This window comes from Lissotriton vulgaris, chromosome 8 (genome assembly GCF_964263255.1).
Source record: "Lissotriton vulgaris chromosome 8, aLisVul1.2, whole genome shotgun sequence".
Taxonomy (NCBI): domain Eukaryota; kingdom Metazoa; phylum Chordata; class Amphibia; order Caudata; family Salamandridae; genus Lissotriton; species Lissotriton vulgaris.
Window position 1 is genome coordinate 438,590,545 of NC_141696.1, and position 17,916 is coordinate 438,608,460.

At 44.8% G+C, this 17,916-nt stretch overlaps 1 protein-coding gene across 3 annotated transcripts in view; it reads left to right on the top strand.

Annotated features, from left to right (window-relative positions):
- The window catches only part of TSGA10 (testis specific 10), a 454,368-nt gene that overhangs the window by 89,705 nt on the left and 346,747 nt on the right, over positions 1-17,916 (top strand). For all 3 annotated transcript variants that reach the window (XM_086933298.1, XM_086933297.1, XM_086933299.1), the window contains exon 5: positions 16,250-16,419. In XM_086933298.1, the coding sequence (XP_086789424.1) occupies positions 16,250-16,419 (170 nt within the window). The remainder of the gene's footprint in view (positions 1-16,249; positions 16,420-17,916) is intronic.

A 17,916-nucleotide genomic window follows, 5' to 3' on the forward strand; every position in this document is an offset into this window, starting at 1 on the left:
AAGAAATGATGACCATAATGGTTATAACAATACATTTGTTCATAGTCTGATGAACCCTCTAAATATTCATGATTTGTGAATACTGTAGACATTTCTAGATCAGACATCATGTTGTTAACAGTCTCAGCCCCAATCATCAGAAAATGTACTAGAGGTATTAAAGTCACTTAATGAAATCTTGAATAAGTGTGGAATCTTCAACAGCTCAGACGGGCCACAAATGTCATATTAAGTTCTGTCCCAAACTATACCATCTGGTATAGGAACGGCTGTGATGTTTATTGCTGACAAGTCTCTTTGTTCACAATGGGAGGATTTGTGTGGTTGGAGAAGTAAGTTCACTTTTTTACTTGCTGTGTCCATTTGAATATATCTTCTATTTATCAGCTTGCCCAGAGTTATTTCCAGAGCTAACCAAAGTAGAAAGAAGAATATTCCCAAAACAATCTATAGTTCAATCCATGGTGAAACCAGATAAGTCTTTTTCAGGTGATGAAAAAAGTCAGTTGCTTGTTCTTTGAAAGTTCTTTGTGCTGGCGTCGTTTCAGGTTCACTGGGATCCTCAGAAAATGTATCAAAGTTAATGAAATAGCCTCAGGCAGTTCTGTCAATGGTTGGAATTGCATCAGGATTCGTTGAAATCGCTGGAACCACTTGATCACTTGTTACTTTGTTGTAAACAGGAGTATCAGGACGAACTGTTATTTGGGTCTCAAGAGGAACAAGTTCCAAAGCTTTGTTTCATAGTCCTTCTTTTCTCACTGTAGAATCTTCAAAGGTGACGAGTCTCTCAGTTTGAACCTCTTGGATTGTAGCTAGCGGAGTGTGTCTGCTACAATGGCGGACACCACTTGGCCCACTGCTTCGTATCGGCCACATAGTGTGGTTTGATCAGGTCAATAGACACAAATCTTCACTCCTTTTTACCAGCAAGGTGCGGCAGTAGAACTGTTCTTGATCTGTGGATTGCTAGGACAGGTACTGGTTGTCTGTAAGAAGGCCCAAATTCCTTCTTGTCCGCGATCTTTTCTCTGTCTAGATCACCAAGCTTTGGGATACAGACAGACCTTGCTGGGACGGGTGGTTTTTCCCCAGTGGTGGTTGGCTTCAGGAACACGTTGCTTTGTTTCGATCTTAGTTCATTTAAGTCCTGTAAAACAGCCAAACGATCTTTAATATCAAATTTCTTATTTTCCACGACTATTCCATGACAATCAAGGTCCGGAATCAACATTCTTGTCCCAGATAGGACCTCATATGGAGAGACACCCCCTAGAGAACTTCTTGGCAAATTGTTAAGACTGCGTTGGACCCCATAAAGATGTTTGACCCACCCGCCACCCGAACCTAATACCCTAGCTGTTATAGACTACTTTGTGTCCCTGTTTTTTCTTTCCACAACAGAATTTCCATCAGGATGAAATGGACTAGAGTACCGCAATTCAATGCTCACACTGTCCAACGCCTCTTTGTAAGCTCGAGAGCTAAACACAGGGCCCTGGTCAGAGTGTAGTGTGCCTATTGCGTAGGTGCCAATAAAGACTCGCAAATCTTTTATAACAGTTTGAGCGTCAGCCGAGCTCTGAGGCCACATCCAAATGAACCTTGATTTACTGTTTGTGGGACTGCATTCATCCATGAGGACGCCTGCATGTAGATAGTCTAATGCTGTTTAACCATGGTGTCTGTACTGGGCTGACTACGTTGTACTCGGGTACCTGGTGGCGTTCTGTGCTGTGATCTCTATTGCAGTTAATGATGAAGTTATGAATATGTGCATTCATCCCTGGCCACCAGTACGTCTCTTTTAATGCTAATATAGTTCTAGAGATCCCCTGATGTATCAGACCCTCTCCCAGATGTGCTTCGTAAATCAAAGCCGGCCTACGTTCCATGTTTGGAATTACCCTATCCCCCACTCCAGGGATTCGAGCAAACGAAACGCTGTTCGCATCAATTATATATGAGTATTTGAGTGGAAACTTTTTAGGTAACGCTGCAATGCTGCTTTTGCTTGATGCATTGATAACCAGTAATATTTCACTGTCTATTTTCATTTTTGAACGATTGATTGCAGCTACAGAAGCCGTTTGCACAGCCCTTTTCATGGATTCATCAGCCAATGAATTCCCTTTAACGTGAACGCCATCACATTGATGACTCAGCGTGTGTATCACAGGAGTGTTTTGTAGTCCGTTTCACAACTGAACTACTTGTTCCCAAAGCGTTTTGTGCTTGATTGTACCACCTTTTGCATCTTTGAAACCATTTTGAAGCCAATTCTGCAAATATTCATTGTAAGATTGAACACAGTAAAAAGAATCGCACACTATGAGTGTGAGGATTTCGCGATCCGTATTCTCAAGTGCCATTTTGAATGCTTGTAGAGCAGCTCACTGAGCTGTACAATCTCCTAGAGATTGCCTTTTTGTGACCATAGGTCTAAATTTGCCATCGCGCATACGACCTTTAACGATCGTGCATGCAGCACTATAAGCTTGTTTACCCACCGTAGCGGGTTGTGCTGATCCGTCAGTATAAATCATACATTCAAACTGGTCTAGAGGTAGAATTTCAGTAGGCAGAGGACATTTGTGTTCATATTGCAGGAATGCTTGTGTTTTCAAATATGGATCAAAAACATATTCAACATCAGTTGCAGCAAGAGAATTAACCCATTGTATCCATCTCAGATGTAAATCTTTTGCATTCGGAATGCTAGCTTTTGTAACTGACTCTAAGGCTGGTACAGGAGTTACAACCATAAGGTGTTTTCTCCGTGCTAGGGCTCTTTCTTTTGCTACAGCGGTTTGAACTGCTGTAAAAATTGTTTCTGTAGAAGGGAATTTCATTTCTGCTTGTGAATACAAATGTGATTTGTATGCAATTATTACTTTTTTACCTTCATTAAAAGTTAAGTAGGTGAATCCACATTGACCTGGTATGATTCGGATCACTAAGTTGCGTACGTTTACGTGTGTTTGTAAATGTTTTGTTGCTAACATGTCTGTTTGGAGTGAACGCAACATTTCTGTGTGTTCTTTTTTTCAATGTGTGATTTTAAAATCAGGTTTGATTAATTGGTAGAGAGGTTTAACCCTTTCTGCGTAGTTTAGAATGTATGTTCTTCCAAAATTCAGGAAACCTAGAATCAACTACGTTTTAAGCCATTTTTGGAGGTTGGAGCGGCGCACACTTTTCTAAACAGTTGCCAGGCTTTTGCCTTCACTTGATACTTCATATCCTAGAAAAAGGACGTTGAGATGGGCAATTCTTGATTTTTTCAAGATTAAATTTATACCCCTCAGAGGCGAAGCCCAGTATAATGGTGTTCACCCTGTTCAAGTGCCTGTTCAGGTCATCGTCTGTCAGATAAATATCATCGACATATGACAATACCTCGTCATCATAAGTTTGTACTAACTCTGTTACTTTTGCTGTGAAAAACCCCGGACTATTCTAAAAATCCTTGAGGGAGACGACAGAATTAACTCTGTGTCCCCATTATTAAGAAAGCGGTCAAATACCTACTTTCAAGTGCAATGTTTTGACAATTTTTTTACGCACAATGTTATTCAATAATGCTGTACTGTGTGCATTTTGCACTGCAAAAGTTTTACAACATGAGTTTAGGTGTCTGTAATCCAAAACTAGACAATATGTATTGTCTGGTTTTGAAACATGTAACAATGGATTGTTAATTGATGAGGTGCAAGTTTCAATCACCCCTTGGTATTCAAGTTGGTCTAAGATCTCCCTGACCTGTTTTTTAGCTTCTTGCTTAATTGGGCACTGCCTTTGTGCAGTTGGTTGATTTTTTAACTGGATTTTGTGGTAAGGTGAGTCCTCATCCCAACCTACATGATTTTTATATAATGCTGGTGCTTAGGCAACTGCACATTTCCTGGCATAAGTATATCTTAAATGTACTGGAATATGGTTGGAGAAGGCTGGCATAATGATGTCTTCGCCATGTGGGCACTCTCTGACAAATTCTGGTGGCCAGTCCTGTTCTGCTAGAAGTAAATCATAACCCTTCGAAAGTCGCTCTCAAATGAGTTCTTTCACTTTTTTTGGTATATCTCCCTCCATCCGGAGTGTTATTTCATATACCCTCTGTGGAGAACTAACCCTGGTGTCTGCAGTCTCAACTTGAATGTCTTCATTCAAGTCCACTGTCTCCAGAAATCCCTTCAGGTTCTGGTGAACTATTGTTACTTCTGCTGCGCTGTCCAACATTGGGTGAGCCCATTCTCCATTCTTGGTGTCCTCAAGATCCTCGTCATGCCTGATCTTTAGATCTGCTACCTTCTTTTTGGTGAATTGAGGTTTAGCTTTGTTTTTCTGAACGTGTTGATCGTCTTTGGACTTCAAATGTTCTTCTTTTCGTCCTGACCATCCTCTTCTTTCGGGTGTCTTTGAGGATATCTGAAAGGTACGTGAGGAACGTGTATCATTATCTTGATACTTGTCAGGTTTTCTCAAATTATCCCTATTCCTGAGGTTATACCTCCTTTCAGAGGACTCCTTTTGAGCAGACCTACCTCGGGATTGAGAATCTTTCTCTTTTGAATGTTTGCTATTTTCCCACTTCTTTTTAGAAGAGGTAGGAGTGTTTTAGTAAAGGCCTTTTCAGGTCTTTCGGACAGTTGTGGTTTAACTGTATATTTCTATCAATCTTTGGATATTACTAAGTAATTCATCGTCCAACATTGCTTCAATGTTAGGGTCAGGTGTATAGCCGGCTAAAATCGGCCAAGTTACTCCGGGTCTACCTAGTGGACCGAGCCTGATAATGTGATTTAAATGTGTTAGGACGCCTTTAAACCAGAGCTCATGCACCTGGTATGTAAGTGGAATTTCAATATCCTCGAAAGGAATATATTCCTCAGGTGGTTCATCTTCTTTGTAGAAGTGAAATAAATGTGTTACTGGATTTGATTCTGGGAATACTATCCGTGAATAGAATACCTGTGTCTGGTGATATTCATGTGCCTCTATCACAAAAAACTGCTCTACCACCTCTTGGTGTTAGGCCATGTTTTATAAGTTTTAAAGTGATGGCTTGCTTTAAATTTGAACGAATGTTTATAGAATTCTCATCAGTTTCATTAAAACCTGATTGATTAAAAGCTGTTACGACTTGCTCAGCCGCAGCTCCACCGGTTTCGGTGTTATTGGCTTCGTCGGCCATTGTTTAATGAAAGTTTGCGGAGCAACTTTCAAAGGAACAAAGATAAGGTGCACAATATTTTGGAACACTGCATCCTTCAACGTTGAACAAACCAAAAAGCTAATACATAGGATTTTTGTCCTACTCAGCTATGTCGGATATTATCCCTACCCACTCCAGACGTCTTATGGAGTTTTATGAGTAGGGGTCTCTGAGAAAAGCACAACTGAGTTACTTCGGTATCTAGCGTTAAATTAGTGCCTTACCAAACCGTTGGGTGCCATGTAGTGTAGTTCCTATATCCCTAATAGGCTCTGTGCATTGGAATAATATTCATTATAGTTTTGACATAGGACTTAGGTCAGTATGTCTCTATCGAGTATATTAACCTTAATTACTTGTGTGCGCCAGCTAACTCAGAGGTCACTAGAAACTTTCTCGAAAGAACAAGAAGGGATTAGTTTCTGACCACCGCATAAACATGACAACTTTGTTTCCCGTAGAATCGGAACAATATCTTCAGTGTCGTGGAAACAATAGATAACTGTTTCACTCAGTCAGTCGTGCATGCTTCGTTTCTACAGAGTTGCACAGAAATAGAGAGACGGGCGGTTCAATAAAAAGGGTTTATTGAACAGTCTTATTTCTCGTCCAAGAGATACGAACTGCTACAATCGTAAGACAGAATGCGAAGTATATAATGTACAGCCTTAGCAGTCAGATAAAATAATAGTGTATTAGCATTTCTTGTAGCTATGACATATATTCATCAAAATACATACATAAATAAAACAAGCTAAAATACTCATTTAGTGCTTCTAAAATAATCCTACCCCAGGGTACCTAACCTAAGTGTAGTAGGAGGGAAGAAGTAGGTGCTGTCTTAGTCTGGTTTAGTTATGGCAAGAGTTGCCAAAAGTTTCTTTAGGTTCTAATCAGCTCTATACCTTAGAATGAGAGAGTTTGGTATCTCTTTCTCGGGACTCTTCTCTAATACCCCGCAAGGGGAGTCAGAAGCACTGGAGCTGGATTCTCATCAAGGAGGATGGCAGCGTCTGGTCAGTGCGTCAGTTGGGGACTTGACTTCCTTCGGTACTTGCTGTGGCGTGCCGCCTCGTGCAAGTAGGTAGTCGAACCGCACTGTACCTTGCCATAGCAAGTGACAGCATATTTATACCTTGCAGGTGTTTAGAAATGCCATTATTGACGTAAAAGTCGGGCATAAGAACGTCATGAATGAACCCCTAAGGAATAGATATTCATGCATATTAAATGAGTTCTTGGAGAAATCAATATCCAAGCAAGGGGAAGTCCTAAAGGCTTAAGAGTCTGGTTTTCCAAGAACTCGTTGTGACGAAGAGCGTCGGATGTAGTTGACCATGCCTGTATTTGATTAGCATGATCAATGCCTAAATAAGGACTGGATTTCTATGCCTAAATAAGGGCAATGTTGTGAAAAGTTGGCCTGGCATATGCTGTCCACTATTCTAGTGGGCACCTTTCACCAGTCCAAACGATCCTTATTGATGGTAGGTTTATAGACAACCTATATAGAAAGCTATCCTAGTGGTATCTGTGGAGAGCAGCTGGTTTTACCAGTCTATAATCTCATGAATGACCAAATGAAAGGTGAACCACACCAGGTATATATATAAAATATATGTATTTATTATAAACACATCCCTCTAGTCTCTTTATGAGGCTAGAGGCAAAAGTACATTCAGTAAATTTATTTAGCACACAGTAAATTAGCACAATGTATAATTAGCCCTAGGGGCGTACCAAACCATGTACTAAAAAAGTGGTATAAGAATTACGACTGACATAGATACAAGGCCTAGAGCCTTTAGAACCACTAGGGCCACCAGGAACCACCCAGGGTAGTGACCCAGGGGACCCTCGGGGGACACGTGCAGTGTCTAAACACAGCCGCGAATAACCATTAACTTCTATAGGGAAAGTCGCTGTTGGAAAATTACAGCTAAAGGACACTTGGAAGAGGACTTGGAGCAAACCCCTTTAGAACTAGGAGGTTCTAGAGTCAATACCCACAGGAGCACCGGAGTACTCGAGTTACCTCTCCCAGGGAAGCCGGGTGCATTGGTGTCTTTTGGTGTCGGGTTTCGTCATAGTTCTCAATGGCGATCTGCTGCAAAGTGCTGCTGGCGACCAAGTCGAAAGTGTCCGGGTGGATCCAAGGGTGGATCGAAGATCTGAAGAACTTGAAAGCAGAGGGGACAGAGTCTGGATCACTAGCCAGTGACTAGGAAGGCGATGAGAAGATGCCAACTGATGTTGGGTGAAGAAGGTGAAGCTTGACTTTTCAGCCACGAGCACCAGGAGGCGTCGACGACAACCAGGAGCTGGATTCGAGCTGTCCTACGAAGGATGTTGAGTGCTGCGGTGTCAGTTTCTGGATGGGACCCAACAAGCTTTGGCAACAGCAACCCACGCAGAAAGCAAAGATTTACTTTGGTGCAGACCAGCAAGGTCTGTGGGACTCACCCTTTGGAGGGGAGTCGGGGCACGTCTTAAGCAACCAGGAGAGCCCAAGAAACAGAAGAGTTAACTTCGAGGGGACCCACCAGTCGACAGAATAGGGATCACGAATGCGCCTCATGCCAAATGCTAGAAGTGGGCCCATGGACCACTCGTGGAGGGTAGGCCCACGGGGCATGGACTACAAGTAGCCCAGTGCACAACTTTGGGAAAGCTGAGGAAGTTGATGCACTTGCAAATGTGCACGGTGTCTAGGAGTTCCGGTCCCATGTCACTCGGGAGGGCAGCGGGTCTCAGCTTTTCTGGGATCTCGTGTCAACCTCTGAGAAGTCTGGAATTCCCTGTCCTGAGTCCCAAATCTGTTGGGATCCGGCGGGAGCCTTAGAAATGCAGACCGGCAAGATGCTTCTTTGGTGCCTCTTTGAACAGGGGAGTCACTCCTTGACCCCAAGGGAGATTGTTCCATCTTCTAGTCAAAATAGAATGTCGAAGTTCCAGGATATATGTTGCAGAGTTTCGTCCAGAGTAATCTAAAGTCCTGAGGACTGGGTTCCTATACTTATACTAAGATAGGGGGTTGGACTTACTCTAGGGACCCACCTATGGGTGGATCCAGTAGGGTGTGGTTACACCCCTTTTCCTTTGTCCAGTTTCACGCCAGAGCAGGGGCTGAGTGCCCCTGCAACCGGTTTGAACTGAGATATGCACAGAGACACCAAGTGTGCCCCCAGCACTGTCTGAAAAGCATTCTCTGAATGTAACCACCTAGCCCCAATACAATAAAGCCTGTCTGGGAGGTGGTTACACCTTCCTGTGACAGGAAACCTATTGTCCAGGCCTCCCCTGCCAGAGTTTCGTCCAGCAGCAAGAGGTCAGACTTGTGTCTGTGGCTGCAGCATCCATTTTGTGATGCTGGGGCTCTTTTAAACTATTACCAGTTAGGTAAGTGTGTACATGTCTTCTCCCTCTAGAAGGGTGGAATTCTATGCCCGCCGCCAGAACTGGCTGATGGTAGGATTCCAAAGTGTTTGACACCAAACACAACATGTTTCCATGCAGCCATTCCAAAGTTAGCATTAACCGCGAGGTTATAATGCACTTAAGAGTAAATGGTCTGGCTGCATCACAGAACAGCTACAGAGATGTGATTCCGAAAGATGCAGAGGGGTCTTTCTCATGCATGGGCACCCTCTCACACAAAACCCAGCACTCTGCATTCAGGATTGATAAGGCCTGCCATAGGAGTGGCGTATACGTTTATATGTGTCAGTGATTAAGGTAGATATAGGTAACCTATATCTTAGTAAGGGCTTCATGCACCAACTTACCCAGGCTGCAGTAGCAGACCTGTGGTGCCATTTTGGAAGGCTTCCCAGGGGTGGCATAATACATGCTTCAGCCCCTGGTAGGCCTCTGGGGTACCTATGCCCTTTGTACCTAAGGTACAATATACTAGGGACTCACAAGGGTAACCCAGTAACCAATCTGGAGTGTACCTAATGTACATGCAATCAATTTAGAGAGGAAGCCGCTAGGCTGGGGTCCTGCTTAGCAAGGCCCAAGGCAGACTAAAGTTGAAAAACAGAGGAACACCAGCAGAAAGTGGGGGTAACCATAGTAAGCAGATCCTACTCTCCTACACATGTGAATTATACCTATATAAGGGCACGGATCGGGAAATCTAGATATGATCTATAAATCGACACACAACAACTGGGGACTTGTAAAGGATCCTGCGCAAACCAGTCTGCTGCAGATGTCTGTAAACTTACTAGGTCTTTACCCACGCCCAGAAGGAGCTCCAGATTTCTGAATCTTCCATTGTCACTAGCTAAAAGAGCCATTGCCATGAACTAAGGGAATCCAGATGGCCTGTCTAATAGTAGACAGAAGAGCGGCGTAAAGCTTGTGGCAGTAGCCGATGGAGTAATTGTAAAAAGTGAAGACAAAGGCGGTTACACAAAAAGCCTAAATCAGTTGTATAGCAGTACTGGGCAGTAGATACATGAGGACGGGGAAGTTCTTGAACTGAATGCTTATATATATTTGAAATACAATTAGCAATCATGAGGAAGGGTACACATACACAGCCACATTGGCTATGGGAGGTTACTGGTAGAGACAGGCAGATATAAGAATAGTATCATTCATAATACATTTAAAGATGCCATCTGTACATCTAATTATATTACATTGAATGCCTTACAGTAGAATATACTGGTGCATGAGTATGTGCATCTGTTGAAGTTCCTTCTGCTTGTTATATGCAATAAGCGCCTACTTATGTTGGAAACTTGAATGAAGTCCGTTGCTTTTAATCAGGTCCTCCACAGGAGAATGTTGGTAACTATAATGTACATGCACGGTATTGACCGACTTCTGTAACCTCACTATCCCAAAAAGTGTTCACTGATTTGCATTACTGTGTTACTAATATGTTAAATGCAAATAGAAATCAAAATAAGGAAGATAGTGTCTCTTGTTTTTCTTTTTAGCTAGTGTTGTTTGGGAGGTTGAACTCACCCAAGAGGGTTGTGTAGGCATGCATTCTTAACTCTTTCATGGAATATTTCTGGTTCTCTCGCTTGTTAGCTGGAGGCACTCTTCTGTAGCTTATAGGAAACAGCATCCTGAAGCTATATCATTTTTTTAATGTTAGGGAGCTTGCCATAGTTGTTTGTTGCAGTAGCCAGTAGTCTGGAAATTAACCATAAGACCTAGAGCCAGACTTGGGCCAAGCACTGTACTTCAGGCGAAGCATAGTTAGTTAACTCTCTCTCATATGGATCCAGACCTAAAGGACAGCCTGCCCACATTTTGATGAATGTATAAAAACTCAGCCCACACGTATTTATAGTTGATCATACCTAAATTATCAGAATGCGCAGAAACTATATTCAGGACTTTGTTGCACAATACATTATTATTCATACAGCTAAATACACTGCTTGGTGTCAAACAATACTCCTTGGACCAGTCACTCTCCTGAAAGGTTAGGCATAACTAGGTGTTATCTACATAAAAAGGCTTTCCAAGCTCTAACTATCACAGAAAGGGTCGACTTGAGGTTAACAGTTGACCATATAAGCCCATGAGGCGCTCTCCAGGTCTTTATAACGCTGATGTACCTGGGAATTTGTTTCCCCAGGATCATCTTAACCTTTTTTATGAAACGTCCAGGGGCCTGGACACCACCTGCAAGTACATAGGTAGAATTTGATGATCGAGGGAGTCGAATGATGTGTAAAGGTGCAAAATGGACCAACAAAGCACTTTGGTCTATTCAGGCTGTGGAAGCATCGTTTGATGTGGACGCACAACTCTTCTTTGATACAAATCCTACCTCACTATTCTTTTGAAGATTATTTTGCAGGGGAGGGACAGCGTGTAAACAGCCTTGTTTTGCCCAGACGAATATGAAAGTAACAAAAATTCCCTAGTCCTGTATGATATATACATGGACTATTCCCGACATGGTGCTTTGGTTAAAACTTGTCAGAAGCAGGTTTCAGTCTCAGCACTTAGTGGCATGGTAACTGCTAGCTAAGAATGGGAGTAAGTGTAAAGGTGTCACCATAAATATAATTGCATTTCTTTTTTGCAAATGACATTGTGTGTTTACAGATATATCATGACAAATGACAACTTCCCTCATTATTTGTATTTGAGAAATCAAAATTGTATTAAAAACTAGGTCTGGGTGATGAACTCCACTCGGTTCGCGGAGCTTGTGGCATTTTTTGCACTCCTCGCACCATGCGGAGTGCCGAGTTTTTTCTTCTCTCGCTAAAGTTACGTTGGCTAGCGCGAGCTAGGAAAATTCAATGCTAGACGACCTCCCAGCGAGATTTCTCAACACAGACAGTAGTGGAAGGTCGCAGCATCTCGCATTGAGAAACCATCCGTTCGCACTGAGGAAGCTGCGGCTTGAATTGAAAAAATACTCGAGCGTCAGAAAGAAGCAGCGCCTTCTTGCTCTGCGCAGTGTGCCGTTTGTGTGGGACCAACACCTGAACGGCACGACCTAACGCATTCCGTCACTTGCACAACTCCTCAAACTCCTCTCACGTCTATTAAAAACAGGCAGGCATGCATTATTTACAAAGCTTAAATTGCAAGACAGCTGGCAGAATGCAGGCAGGTTCTAGGGACAATTTAATGATGCAGAGAAACCGAGTCTGAAAGGTGTATCTAGAGTCGCTATGTAACATCCACGCTACTTCCTGCAGACTAATCTACACAAAGGAATGCAGTAATGTAAGACCACAATCCGGTTTCAACGAGCACACACAAAAGAGTGTAGCAGGAGTGATGTGAAAATTGGGTATTTTTTGGCCGGCACACAAAAAAAAGTAGGAGCCAGAGTGGGAAGCAGTGTGGTACCTGAGAATGTTTGAAAAACGAAAATCATTTTTAAATGAACATATATTTATATACGCCAGAATTGAAGGGATGAAACATTTGCAAGAATACAGACAAGACACTAAGGGTCGGATTACGATCTTGGCGGACAGGGTTACTTCGTCACAAACATGACCGATAGCCCGTTTGCCAAAGTCCTATCGAAGATGTCATACGACGGTCTGGCTATCTGTCCGTTTTGTGACTGTATCCCATCCGCCAAGATCGTAATCAGGCCCTAACTAGCCATCAAAAACATTATTTTTATAGTGCAAGCAAAGTGCCCACTTGGCAGCCTTATGGCTATATGAAGCAACAGTAAACCAACGCACTACTGTGTTTGTTCCAAAGCTAATTGCGTTACTCAGTGTGAATTCTCTGTAATACATAGTTTGTTGCTTCTTCTAGTGGAACTGAAATTCGAAGTACTATACATTATGACAATGGGGTCTGCCATCAACAATTATATTAGGTTTTCACTCATTCTACCACCCGGAATCAATCAATCAATCATTTTTAGAGCGCACTAATCACCCGTGAGGTTCTCAAGGCGCTGAGGGTGTTGTGGGGGTGCAGCTACTGCTCGAACAGCCAGGTTTTGAGGAGTCACCTGAAGGTCAGCAGGTATTGGGTCTGACGCAGCTGTGTGGGTAGGGTGTTCCAGGACTTGGCAGTGAGGTAGGAGAAGGATCTGCTGCCGGTGGAGATCCTGTGGATGCGTGGGATGGTGGCGAGGTCAGCAGAACTAAGCTGGTAGTTCGGGGTGTAGAAGGTGAGACAACGTTTGTTGAGGTATGCTGGTCCGGCGTTGATGAGAGCTTTGGGAGCGTGGGTGAGGAGCTTGAAGGGGATCCTTTTGTTGACTAGCAGCCAGTGCAGGTCCTTCAGGTGGGCGGTGATGTGGGTGTGGTGGGGGTGTCGAGGATGAGGCGTGCGGAGGCGTTCTGCATGCTCTGGAGTGTTTTCTGGAGTTTGGCCATGATCCTGCGTAGAGGGCGTTGCTGTAGTCCGGTCTGCTGCTGACGAGGGCCTGTGTGACCGTCCTTCTAGTTCCAGTGGTGATCCACCTGTAGATCTTGCGGAGCATGCGGAGGGTGTTGAAGCAGGAGGAGGAGACAGCGTTGACTTGCTGGGTCATTGAGAGCGATGAGTCCAGGATGAACCCCAGGTTGTGTGCGTGGTTGGTGGGTTTTGGAGCAGCTCCCAGGGCGGCCGGCAACCAGGAGTCGTCCCAGGCGGAGGGGGTGGAGCCCATGATGAGGACCTCCGTCTTGTCTGAATTGAGTTTCAAGCAGCTGTTCTGCATCCAGTGGGCGACGGCCTTCATTCCTTCGTGGAGGTTAGTTTTGGCGGTGGTGGGGTTCTTGGTGAGAGAGAGGATCAGTTGAGTGTCGTCTGTGTAGAAGACGATGTTGAGGTTGTGCGAGCGGACGATGTTGGTAAGAGGTGCCATGTAGACATTGAAGAGGGTCAGGCTGAGGGATGATCCTTGGGGTACGCCCTAGATGACCTTGGTGTCTTCAGAACGGAATGGGGGAGGCGAACCCTCTGGGTTCTGTCGGTGAGGAAGCAGGTGGTCCAGTCCCGAGCTTTGTCGCGTATTCCCCGGTCATGTAGGCGTGTGCATAGGGTATGGTGACAGACGGTGTCAAAGGCGGCCGAGAGGTCCAGGAGATGAGGGCCTCGGTTTCGCCGCTGTCGAGTAGGGTCCTGATGTTGCCTGTGGCAGTGATGAGGGCGGTTTTGGGCTGTGATTGCTGTGGAATCCAGATTGGGAGGGGTCTAGGATGTTGTTCTCCTCAAGGAAGTGAGTCAGTTGCTTGTTGACGATCTTTTCGATGACTTTTGCCGGGATCGGAAGCAGGGAGATAGGCCGGAAATTCTTGATGTCCTTTGGGTCTGCTGTGGGTTTTTCGAGTAGGGCGTTGATCTCGGCCTGTTTCCGGCCTTCCGGGAAGGTGGCTGTCTCCAAAAATCTGATGGTGAGGACAGGGGTCGGATGGTGAGCCGGAGTGGATGGTGTTCATGATCTTGATGGTGTTGTCGTCATTGACATGGTTCCAGGAGAGCAGGTGGTTGGTGAGGCTGGGGGTGGTGAGTCTGCCGTGTCGGTGGCTGTAGGGGGTGCTGGACGTTGAAGCTGTCGTTGATGTCAGCAATCTTGTGATGAAAGAAGGTGACTAAGGAGTCGCATAGGTCTTGCAACGGCGGGATGTCAGAGCTGGAGCTGGGGTTGGAGAGTTCCTTCATGATGTTGAAGAGCTCTTTGCTGTTGTGTGAGTTGTTGTCGATGTGTTCCTTGAAGGAGGTCCTTTTGGTGGCTCGAATGAGTTGGTTATGCTTGCGGTTGGCGTTTTTTAGGGCATTGTGGTTGTCCGGGGTTTGTTCGTGGTGCCACTTCTTCCTGAGTCTTTTGCAGGACTGCTTGGATTCCTGGAGGTCGGTGGTGAACCATCAGTGCGTCTGTTTGAGGGTTTTTTGATCGGGGCAAGGGTGTTGGTGCAGTCATCGATCGATTGCCTGAGATTGCAGGCGGCAGTGTCGTTCCTGGTGGTGTCTGTTGGTTGGTCTCGGGGGAGGGTGGTGATGAGCTGGTCTTCGGTGACTTTGTTCCATCTGCAGTAGGGTATCTGTTGAGGGGGGGTGGTGCAAGGTGAGTTTCTTGAAGGGGAAGTGTACGCAGCAATGGTCGGTCCAGTGCAGTTCGGTGGTGTGGCTGAAGGAGACGTGGTTGCTGGCGGAAAGGATGGAGTCGAGCGTGTGTCCGGCGGTGTGGGTGGGGGTTGTGACGAGCTGTTTGAGTCTGAGGTTGGCGAGGTTATCGAGCAGAGTGTGGAGTTGCTGTTGTCGCTGTTCTCGAGGTGGAAATTTGGGTCTCCAACGAGGATGTAGTCTGTGGAAGCAAGAGCTGACGATGACGTCGATGAACTGTGGTTGGGGTCCGGGGAGTCTGTACATGAGTGTTTCTCTGAGGGTGGTGTTTGGGTCCGAGTGGATCTGGAAGTGCAGGTGTTCGGAAGTGCTGGAGGTGTCTGCTGTGCTCGTCATGACTCTGAGGGTGTTTCTGTAGACAATGGTGATTTCTCCTCCTGGTCTGTTGGTGCGGTCCCTTCTGGTGATCTTGGTGCAGAGGAGGGGTTCATCCAGGTCTCTCTTAGGAAGGCGACGTCCGGGGAGGCTGAGTCGAGTAGGTCCAAGAGTTTGATGGCATGCTTGTGGACGGAGCGGGTGTTGAATAGTATGCATCTGAGGTGGTTGCATTTTGCTCTGTCGGGTGGTGTCGGGTGGTGTAGGGTGTGTAGGTGTTCGGCGGCTGGGACTAGGGCAGTTGAAGAGTCTGTGGGTAAGCTTGGGGGTGGCCTGGAAGCAGTTGGATGATCGTCCGGAGTTGAGTCCTTAGAGGGAGTTGGAGTTGTAGCGGCATCAGATGTCGTGGCTCTCGCGGGGGCCAGGGGGTCTGGCGCTGGGCGCGGTCCAGGCGGACGGGCGCAGACGGGCTTGACTTAGGCGCGCCTTTGGCACGCAGCGGTCGCCATATGAAGGGTAGGGGGGCCGGAACGGAGGCTGGGAGGCGGGAGCGGCTGGATCGGGGGGCGGGCCGCAGGTGCAGCAGCGCCGGGAAATGGGAGGACTAGGCAAGGCAATGAGGGGGAAAAATACAAAAACAGTGAGGGGGAAAAATACAAATACAATAAGTGGGAAAAACGCAGCAAAATCAATAGCATTAGATGTCACCAGAAGCAGATACAATTTTTTTTTTCTCCGTGATTTCACTAACGCGTTTGTTCATGACCTCTTAGATATAATGTATTTGTTCTATTTCTTATAGTGAAAGAAATACTCTTAAAATTAGTCACATTATTGGAATGTCCCATTTTCATCTGCCATACTGTCTTTGATCTATGGGGTGCCAAGCACTGTGCCACAGGATGGTAAATATAAGTGCTTTGGCAACATTCATGCAGTCTGGAGGGCAACGCAAAGTTGAACAGGCATGAGAACGTTGGCATTGCGCTACCTTTTAGACCACTTTATTTTACCAATTTATTTTGGGAGTAAAATATATAATTCTTCTTTTCTGTCATCAGTGAACTCTTTCTAATGTCTATGCAGTTGTCTATTCAGTGGCATTGTACCATGTTTAGAAAGTGATTAATTTTTTATGATAACTTCCAGATAAAAACAGTGCACTAGCAACTGAAAAACCAAGGGCGATGAGTCCCTCAAAGCTGGATTGTTTTGTCAAGTCACTAGAGGAGGAAAAAGATCACTACAGGCGGGAATGTGAGAAGCTGAGGAAGTTGTTACGGCGCAGAAGTGGCAGTCCAAAATGTGTCAGCCCCCAGGTGAGCCATGTGGGTGAAGTATGTTATCTATGTTAAGTATTGTCTTCATGACCCTTCAGGGCATGAGCCCTATGCCCTTACAACGCAGTTTAAAGAAATATACCACTGGGAGATGCATCCATACAGCATCAGCGAATCTCCTCTGTGTAACCAGATTCCGTAAGACTAGAATAGGCGGACACACCTTTACGGTTCAGGCAGCCCAGCTCTGGAACAAGTTACCAGTTACTCTCGGATCCTCAACTGGCTACTGCACTTTAGGAAGGCCCTGAAGATCTGGCTCTTCCCCAAGTAACCCTTTGGTCTCCATTTGCTCACTTTGACAGAATTTATGTTCAGATCAAAGCTCTCAGCACCAGGATACCTGTAAGGTGACGGCTGTGCTCTATAAATAAATAAAATAAATAAACAGAAGCTACATAAAGTTCTGTTCTCTGCTAAGCAGACAGTGACAGTTCCTAGTATGACGTGTGTACAAATCCCCTCTTTCACGATGACCCACAGAACAAATCCACTATATGTTTCATTTATTGCATGCATTGATGTAATGTGGTCACATGTTCTTTTTGGGCAAAATGTTAATACTAATATATATTTTTTAAATGTATTTTTATTGTAAACAGTTAACCCTTGATACAGGTACATAAAGTTTAGCTTTCAAAATTTCTACATTGATGCCTTTTACCCTGTGGACGCAACAAAGTTTTATTATAGAACATCCCAACGGTTGTATGACAATGCATGCCTTAACAATGCATGCCTAAACAACGCGGTCTCAACCACAACCGTGTCTTTTCCACACATGCCTTTCCCACAGATGCTTTTACAATGAATTCCATTGTAAAGGCAAAATTGTTAAAGGCAAATGCATGGTAAAGATCAGACCCCCCACTCTGAGCCCTTAAACCTGGCTCCCGCCCTAATAACTACCCTGACCCCAGCCCTGAGCCCTAAAACCGACTCGCAGCCCTAAAAACGACCTCTTCCCCCCCACCCTGAGCCCTAAAACCTGGCCCCCAGGCCTAATAACGTGTGGTATAGTATGCGTGGTTAAGGCATATGCGTGGTAAAGGCATATGTGTGGTTAAGGCAAGCGTTGTTACGCTTGCATTGTAATGGCACACGTGGCTTAGCCTGCATTATTAATGCTGTTTCCCCATCTCTACACTAACAAATGGGAAATTCATTTTTCCTTATTGTTCCAGGCTCAGTATTGTACAAGGATGGAGGTGGAAGGAAAGTAGAGTGGAAAAACAGTGAAAGTTCATCAGAAGTAGTAAACCAGTTGAACGTCTTCTAAATATTCAACCAAAACTGCAATATCAGCTAAACAATTTTATAAGTTCCATTCACCCCTCTGGCAATGCAGTTAACAGGCTTCCAAGGACTCCTAAAGACATTGTAAATTAGATCACAGTTAATTTACTAGATATCATTCATAATCTTAAAATAGCTCCTGTACTCTTAAGTTCTTATAAGGGCATGCTGTATTTGGCT